Genomic DNA, 8,947 nt, shown 5'->3' on the forward strand with positions numbered 1-8,947 from the left:
TTTTTTTTTTTTTTTGCTTACTAAAGAAAGAAGACATCTCCATGCAAATTTGCGAAGCCCCTCATTTCCAGTTTCCATGTCAATTGTACAAGGTGCTACGTATGGACAAAGTGTCAAAAGAATCAATACATATAAATATGATAACGGGTCATGTACATAGCTAAAAATATAAATGTATAATGTGTATTGTAATGTTCCTCTAACCCAAGGTGTTTGAATGTGAACGAAACTAACCTTCTTCGGCAACATCTCCTGACACAACCAAATATGAACAGAGAACGTGACCGAATACAGAAGCATGTAGTCATGCTAAAAGAGAATAGGAATAAGTGCACGCATCCTTTAATTTATTGGCTACCCACGGGAAGGAAAATAAATTGTTAAAAATATTGTCACATTAATGAGATATTTATTATCAAAACAATACTTTTTCAAATATCAAAATAATTAAGTTACTTAATAATTTTAAGCATATTAAAAAAATATAAACAGAAAAATATATAATAAAAAATATCGCATAAAAAAGTATACAAATAATATTAATTAAACAGTACTGTTGAAAAAAATATATTAAAAATTAAAATGGTTAATTATTTTAAAATAATTTTTTTTATAAATCAATTAATTATTTTAAGACATAGAGAATTGTAATGAAAATTTTTATTTCTTTTAAAAAATTGAAAGGATGTCAATTAAAAAGTAACTAACAATTATAAATTCCTCTCCATTATTTTATAAGGTTAGGATCTTCTCATGTATTTAAAAAAATATATATAATTGAAAAGTTATATTTATATGAGAGATTATCATAAGTGTTTCCATTATAAAAAGAGAGAGATATTATAAGTGGTTGATTGATGAGATTCATTTTGTAAACTATTTTGGAATTTCAACATAAGATATTTGACATGAACTATGATACATCACCCCAGACAGAATCCAAATATAAACATGTATAAAACAAGATGAACTGGTTGTAATCATGTTGGTATTATTATAGGTGTCTGGTGTGAATCAATGATTCAATTGATGTGCATAACAGTGTACATCTCATGGAAAATGCAAATGCAAATAACCAAAGCCATTCTTCTTATTTTATGGCCAAATATACAACACAATGTTAATGTACATTATCCGATGTTAATGATCACGCAAGTGCATGAGAAAACCTTAGATCACAGTTTTGTTTAAAGCTCTTGGCCAACCAAATAGCAGTTTCTCTTGGAGAAACCTTCTCAGGCCCAAATGGCTTCAACAATACACCAAGCTCATCAAACCTATGTTGTTGTAGCAGCCTAGCACTGAACTCCAGAAGCCCTTCCAATGCCTCGGCACGTTGCTGGAACGACGAGGTGTCAAATCGATGCTGACGCGACTCAGACGAGGAACGGCTTGAAACGCCAGCTGTAACATAGTTAGAGCATTCACTGGCGGGGACGGTAACTTTGTCGACCAGGATTGTACACTTGTCTTTTGTGATTGTGCAATCAGCACTCCATGCTGAGTTCGAAGAGCGTTTGGCATATGCTGGTGATGATCTGCGGATAGGGAAGAAAGGATCCTCATAAGAGGCCATCGGGTATTCTGCAATCTTGTCAATTTGTGGCGCATCAACAGAAACATCAGGAGAGTCCACGCAACTAACATTGGTGTAGAAGTTTGTTGTGTTCCTGCCTCTTGTATGCAGTGGAAGGGAAGCTCTACGAGTCGGTGTGATAGACTTACAAGGTGGTGCGCGAGGCACTGGAACCTGAAACGATAAACAAACAGTGAAATCACTTGGCAACTGGTGAACTCTCTTAATTAAGTCATAAATTTCAAATCTCACACCAATTATTACTGGAAATTAATGCAAAATTATCATCTTTTGAAGTTTGACATCTAATCCAATCTCATCAGCAGTGTACATATATGATATATTCAAACATGCATGCAGCACTTACACCCTGCCTAAATGTATCATGGTATCCAAATTCAAATATCAAAGCCAATATCTAAGAAAAACCCAATTTTCCCTTTAATAAAAGTTAACAGAATTATGGTCCAAAGCTGAAAAAAGTATCAAACTTAAATCAATTGGGAGGTGATTGAGAACTTGTTCAGTGTGAGTGCAATTCGGTTTCTTTTTCATTACAATTTCATGGAAAGCCACAAGAGAAATGATAATATCGTATTTTGCACAGCATAAACTTACCGATTCACGCTTTGAACCAGTAACAGATATCTCTGATGGTGCCATTGTCTGCCTTCTAGTAGAATCTTTAGCTGCTCTCAGTCTTGGTGTTCTCTCATCAGAATTTATGGCTTTTGATTTGTTAGTATTACGACGATCACGAACAACACCAGCAGATAAGTCGTAGAGCTTTTCTTCTGAACAAGTGGATAAACCATGAGCTCTTCGGGCAGAATACTGGGAACTTTGCTCAGTCCCAGAAATGCTAGGATTCAAGGCTCTACGATGGCTTAATGGCAAGCACTTATCTTGGTCAGAAAGAGTAGAAACAGACTCTGGCTCTACATACCGAGTTCTCCCTACATAGTTTGACTCAGGCCATTGGAATGGAAAAGTGCTTCTTCTGGGGCTATTTAGTTTTTGGTGAACTTTAAGAATGTAAGGCTGAAGATGTGGATGATTTAGTAACTCTCCAGCCTGTCAAAACAAAATGTGCTTAAGTTGTTTTGAATAAACTCACAAAAATAAAATCAAAACGGGTACTTCATGCATATTTTGCATATCCTAGGTCATGCAAGGGAGGTAATAGAACAAAGAAAACTTTAGCAAACAATTATATTAGCAAATATAGCAATGTCTCACATAAAATGTGTCAATATAGACATTTGCTTAACTTAAGAAAACCTCCGCACTTGTTTCAACTTTTAATGCTCACTTCATGAAACAGAATAGTTTAACTTTAAAATACCTGTCTTCTTTTTCCTCTAACTTTCTGCTCCTATCAAGTAAAGATGATGATTTATTTTAAAATTTAAATTTCTCAATTGTCACTTATTGTTCGCCTCTACAAATTTAAATGCTCTAGGTCTCACTCCACACTGCCAAGCAAAACCTCAACCAATATAATTCCAGGTTTATATTGACTAATTAATAAGTTTTGTTAAGTTCCTGAAATCCCATACAAGAACAACCGAAGTCTTTTTGCACTAGATGGAATTGGCTATATGGATCAAACAATGCCGTAATTTTCTATGACAGACCATATCTGTAGATAGGCAATGTAATTATAGATCTCAATATATTGTTTGACCTATAGTTTTTTACGGTTTCCCTCTTCCATTAACTACTATTTTCATCTGTTATACAATTCTTACTAGTACTTCTACAAGTCTTCAGACTCTTCACCATTAATGTCCAAACCACTTAAGAAGAGACTCTACCATATTTCCGACAACAGGAGATACCAACCTTCTCCTTAACTCCCATGCATTAGTGTTTTTCCAATTTCCCATTTTTCAGCACCCAACTCTCAAGTGATTCAAACAAGAAAAGAATTCATTGCAGCATATAGGAAGCTTGAAGAGACATGTATCATAAGAATAGAACATGAGAAAGGAACACTTGAGAGATAATGAAGTAGAAGTAGAACTTCTGTCTTACAACACATAATAAATACGGTGAAAAACTAAAAGCTAAAACTATTTTAAAAAAAGAAAGTGAAAGTATGAGACCACAAAATCAAAATCAAAATCTAGATTAATCAGACTGTGATAACATCTTCCTCATAACCATCACATCAAGACAATCAGAAACTACAAAGACAATAATATCTGCATATCATATTTGTTTAAGAGACTAGTTGATATCTATTGATCACGTCTTGATAAATGAAAAGCAATACCGAAAAGATTAAACTCACAGTTGGCCTTAGCTCTGGATTTTTCCGCAGCATACTTTTGACAAGCCCTCGGCTGAAAGAAGAAATATATCACAATAAATTACACAACTATGTCACTCACTGAGGTATATAATTTGAATGAGAAAATTTATAACTGCAAAATTTAAATGACCAAGAATGAGAATTAACAAAATGCAACAGGATTGCTCAATGCTATAACACGGAGTTTTACTTACAAAATGCAACATGGTAACAAATTCTATGACTGAATTGCATGCTAATCCTTCTAGTTCTGTCATAATGAATGGTAATATTATGTGAATTTCACATATAGAATTAGAAAGATGCTCTCAAGTTTTAATGGCTTAATTCATAACAATTAACACGATCACTTCATGAATGGAAGAGAACCTATATTTCTAATGCAGGTTTAATAAACAATGGATAGGATGGTCATTAATAATTTGGTGAATATGTATTCAAGTTCACTGTATGTTAAGCTCGCATCAGCCAACCATTGATCCTTTTCGAATTTAGTAGGTATGGGCACTAATATATCAATTGAAAACAGCAGGAAAAAAGAAGATAGTTCAAAAATAACATAAGATTATCATGGAACAAAGGACTCACAAAGCACCAGAATACATAGTTGGAAGTGGAGCCACTATAGACTTGTTTATTTTGTGAATCAATGCTTGTATGTCCTGCCCAGATGAAGAAAACCCATACATAAATAAATAATTGAATAATTAAATAAATAAATAAGTAAATAAATAAATAAGTAAGTAAGTAAGTAAGTAAGTAAATGATTAATGTTGTGCTCCAAGCTTTAGAAATGTGAAATATTGGAAGTCAATTGTCCATCATAAGAGAATGAGGAGCAAATGCTTTCCAAAATAATAGAAGTCAGTCTCAGAAACCATGATGAATGTTTGTGATCCAGCAACTAAAAGTTAGGATATTTAATGAACTACTGCAAAACCAGGTAATTCTACTGGATGTGATATAAAAGTTTTTTCAAATGAAAATTTTACGTGGTTAAAACAAGTGAATACAAAACCTTAAGATAGTGACTTACAAAAGCTTTAAAAGCTGGCCTGTGAGCAGCCATTTCATAGACACAGCATCCTGGAAAATGTTAACAAGTCATAACAAATTACAAATGCAACTAAAAATATTTTGTAAAAGAGGCAAAAGAAAAAGTGCGATTAAAATTAGGCAATCTTGGAGAGTACAAAATAAATCTATCATACCCAAAGACCAAATATCTGACTTAGAGCCATAGGGTATATCCGCAAGAAGCTCTGGGCACATATAACTTGGAGTCCCAACAATCTAAGTTTAAAGCAAGAACATAAAGTTACTAATCCAGACAAAAATCTGAATCTGAATTTTTGCAATTTCACTCACTGAGGAAGCAAGATCATCAGAAGTCAACATTTTAGCAAGGCCAAAGTCACCTGCAATGAACATGAACAACATAAAGATAGCATACTATAAATCAAAACACAATAGAGACATAAAAAGTCTTAGCCATTAATTAAGTCTACAAGCAGTGTGAGAATAAAATGAGTAAAAGCCATTTACCTAGACGTATATCTTGATCTTTTGTCAAGAATATATTTGAACACTGAAACAGATGAGGGAAATAACATCAACACAGAAGTTGGTTCTGAAAGTTTTCTGATACCTCAGCTATATAACATCTATTGTTATTGAACTTGAAGAAGTATTTTACCTTGACATCACGATGTAGAATATGATTTACATGTAAGTAATCAAGTGCCATCAGCAACTGGACAAGCCACTTGCAGAGTTTCTGCCAAAAGTTGACAGATATCAACTATGTCATTTAGTTTTGAAGAGCATTGGAATAGGAATTAAAATTATCCATCGGGCTCAGATGTGAAAGCAGTTGCAGCAAGAATGACCAACCTCTTCAGAAAAGTTAGCACTATTGGCCTTTTTTATAGCTTCAGCCCTGCACATCATAGACAAATTATTAAAAGACTGCATAATCGACAAGTAAAAGATAAAAATGTCTTCACAAATGCTTTGACGTCCTCAAATACTCTAATTCAGTGTGAAACGTGACTTACATATCTCCTCCTTCACAATACCCGATGATAATACATACAAAACAACCCTGGAAATAAAGATAGCAGCTTGCTGAGTATCATAAAACAATCAAGATTATAAACCCATATGACAGGTTAGAAAAGAGGTTAAGACTTAAAATCTCCAATGGTAAACTAAGACAATAAGCTTTCCTAAGTTCAGAATACATCACATTTGTCAAAAAACAGAAAACAAAGTTTAGATTTTCTGCTCCCATCATTTTTAGTAAGTTAAGCGAAACAGAATTGAAACAGAATTAGAAGGTTCCAATTGAAAACAAAGCTGACCTTTTCTACCCAAGAATCTTTATACTCCACAATAAAAGGATTGCGAACTTTGGATATAAGCTCCATCTACAAAACAAGGAACCAGCATGGCATCTTACAATCTAATATATAAGAAAGACAACATAAATATCATTTCATATTTAAGGATATAAAACAACAAGTAGAAATAAATTCACTTTAAATACCAAATTCAAATTCAAATGTAAAATTGAATAAAATGAACAAAGGTAGGCCTAAAAGATCAACTTAAAAATTTCATGCTGCAAAATATCAAAAGTCACATATAATTTATACAAAAATGAATGTGCCGTTTTCAACATTAGAACATATTGTCTTACATATTCCCCTTTAAGAAAAACAGGACAATCATGCATTAAACCCAAAAGAATGAGGTATTCTACATTTCCACAAGAACTTGATTCCATTTTTCTCCAATAGTAAGTAAAAAGGAGATGAGTACCTCCTGGTGGGCTGACCTACGGGTTCTGTCAGTTTGGCGAGCAAGACGTATCTTCTTTAGGACATACCTAATATTTAAATGACATAAATAAAAAAACATCATATGATATAACAGCTTGCCTAGATAGTGAAATGCATAAGTTCACATTTAAATGCTTAAAAAATCAACCTGCAAAAGGATATATAATATCATATCATGAATTGCATTTATACTCACTTTTTCTTCTCATGCTTGTGCCTCACAAGTAGAGCAGAACCAAATGCACCTTTGCCAATCTGTTCTAGAACTTCATACTGCTCCATTTGAACTCAAACCACTTCACCTCTTACTGTTATTGACAGAATGACATTTCTGGAAATCACAATACCAACACGAAATTCATCATCACAATGTAATATCAACAAACTCACACATAATGTAACATAATTCATTACTGCTACAGATATGTCAATCTATTTACAACAACAATATATAGTAATCAGAATAACATGATCTACAAAAATATTTTGGTAACCTAGCCAGTAGCCACAAATGTTGTAGCAACTAGCAACACTCCTTACAAACCAAACTCCACATAATATCTTACCTGACAATAGCTACCACAGAGGAATTGAAAAATCACTTTTCAGCTCCCGAATTCAATTCAGTTCCAGATGCTTATACAGCCACAAAACAAAAGTTTATGAGGCCTCAATTCAAGAGTTGGATGGTAACTGGTAATTAGTGAAAGCTGTGCCTAATTCCAGAAAAAGAAGACCTAGACATCAAAATAGAACAAGATAGTTATTAATTATTATCAGTTAGGCAATTAACACTCTCTAACAGACATGTACCTCCCTAATTAAGAGACTCAAAGTTTCTATATTATCACACTGAATAAGTAGTTGTATAAGAAGCATAAATAAGACCAACCAAACATACAAGATGTATGAATTTGTAATAAAGAGCAACAAAATTGCTCAACAAATTACACCTTGGCAGTATTTTGTAACTTCCTTTAATTGCTCATGGCCATAACAAGCATCCAATTATTGATAATTCATTATTAAGTTTACCACACATGCAACCCCAAAAATAGAAATCGATTTTTCAAGTTATAAATTTAAACTTGCTAATTTAAATTTGGAATAAGCGCAGAAGATAAATTTCATGACAAAACTCAGTTACATTTAATGATAAAAGCATAGTTGAGAGCATCAGCAAGAAGTGAAAAGAAAAAAAAATAAAAGGAAAATAACCTGAATTTGGTAAAGTTGTTGAGAAATTTGAGAAGCATGCAGCAGTAGAAGTAAATGTGCTATAATAATAATAATAATAATATATGACATGTGGTGATATAATATTGTTGCATTATTTATTTGATTTTAAAATTTAAAATGGAGCGACGGATATAAGAAAAAGAGAGAGCGGCAAAAGAAAAGAAGAATTAGAATGGACGCGAAAGCGACATGTGAATTCAAAAATGATGAGATGAGAAGGTCGAAAGAGAAAGCGTGATTAGCGAATGAATGAATGAATACAAAGCACTCACTGAAAGTGAAGACAAATAAGTTGCACAGCACGAGTGGTGAATTAGATTCCCACCGGCCACCAAATCATATGTGATATCACATCTTTTCTGTATTTCATTTCATACTATAATAACACTTTCTTTTTAATTTTTTTCCTTTTTATAATATCATCTTTCAATTTTTATTTATATTACTTATTTTTAACATATTTTTTCAATTAATAATAAATATTATAATATTAATATTAATTAATTATCTCTCTTTAAAGATAAATCTATAAAAACAATACTTATTGTCAAAAAAATGAAAACAACTAACAAACTTTTAATTTCTAATGATTTTATCTACATAATCTTAAATTACGGACGGACTTAATAATAATAAAAAAAATTCAGTAAGAAATAGTAATTATAAAATTTTGACAATTATACTATAATATTTTTATATTATTTAGTCATAACACACTCTTCACTTTTTTTCTATTTAGGATGATGAAGATTTTTTCGGTTTCTTTATTTCCTTTAATAAAAAAATACCAATTTATATTTATGACATCAATTGAGACAATAGTTATCTCACATTAAATAACAATTGTTGAGTCAATTTTTTTTACAAACTTTCTTCATTTCTTTTTAAATGTTAATTTAAAGATTATTTACATATACCAATAAGGTTAATAAATTTTAATAAAATTAGTTGTCTTGTCCCTATTATGTTTTT

The 8,947-nt window shown here is 32.0% G+C and overlaps 1 protein-coding gene across 5 annotated transcripts; it reads right to left on the reverse strand.

Annotated features, from left to right (window-relative positions):
- Positions 1-971: 971 nt before the first annotated feature.
- On the reverse strand, positions 972-8,373 carry LOC101505876 (serine/threonine-protein kinase Nek4-like). Of its 5 annotated transcripts, none has more exons than XM_004497739.4 (16): positions 8,248-8,373; positions 7,303-7,473; positions 6,933-7,067; positions 6,717-6,783; positions 6,257-6,322; positions 5,951-5,997; positions 5,787-5,832; positions 5,590-5,670; positions 5,439-5,481; positions 5,262-5,311; positions 5,105-5,186; positions 4,930-4,979; positions 4,482-4,555; positions 3,873-3,924; positions 2,195-2,650; positions 972-1,750 (listed from the first exon to the last, which is right to left on the reverse strand). In XM_004497739.4, exons 3-16 carry the CDS (start codon positions 7,016-7,018, stop codon positions 1,148-1,150), a joined length of 1,803 nt encoding a protein of 600 aa, XP_004497796.1. In that variant the 5' UTR covers positions 7,019-7,067; positions 7,303-7,473; positions 8,248-8,373; the 3' UTR covers positions 972-1,147. The 5 variants fall into 5 exon arrangements, with proteins under 5 accessions (XP_004497796.1, XP_004497794.1, XP_004497797.1 ...); XM_004497737.4 differs by lacking the exon at positions 8,248-8,373 and adding an exon at positions 7,955-8,205; XM_004497740.4 differs by lacking the exon at positions 8,248-8,373 and adding an exon at positions 7,884-7,957.
- Positions 8,374-8,947: the final 574 nt, after the last annotated feature.

Source organism: Cicer arietinum, unplaced genomic scaffold, assembly GCF_000331145.2.
Source record: "Cicer arietinum cultivar CDC Frontier isolate Library 1 unplaced genomic scaffold, Cicar.CDCFrontier_v2.0 Ca_scaffold_6027_v2.0, whole genome shotgun sequence".
Lineage (NCBI taxonomy): Eukaryota > Viridiplantae > Streptophyta > Magnoliopsida > Fabales > Fabaceae > Cicer > Cicer arietinum.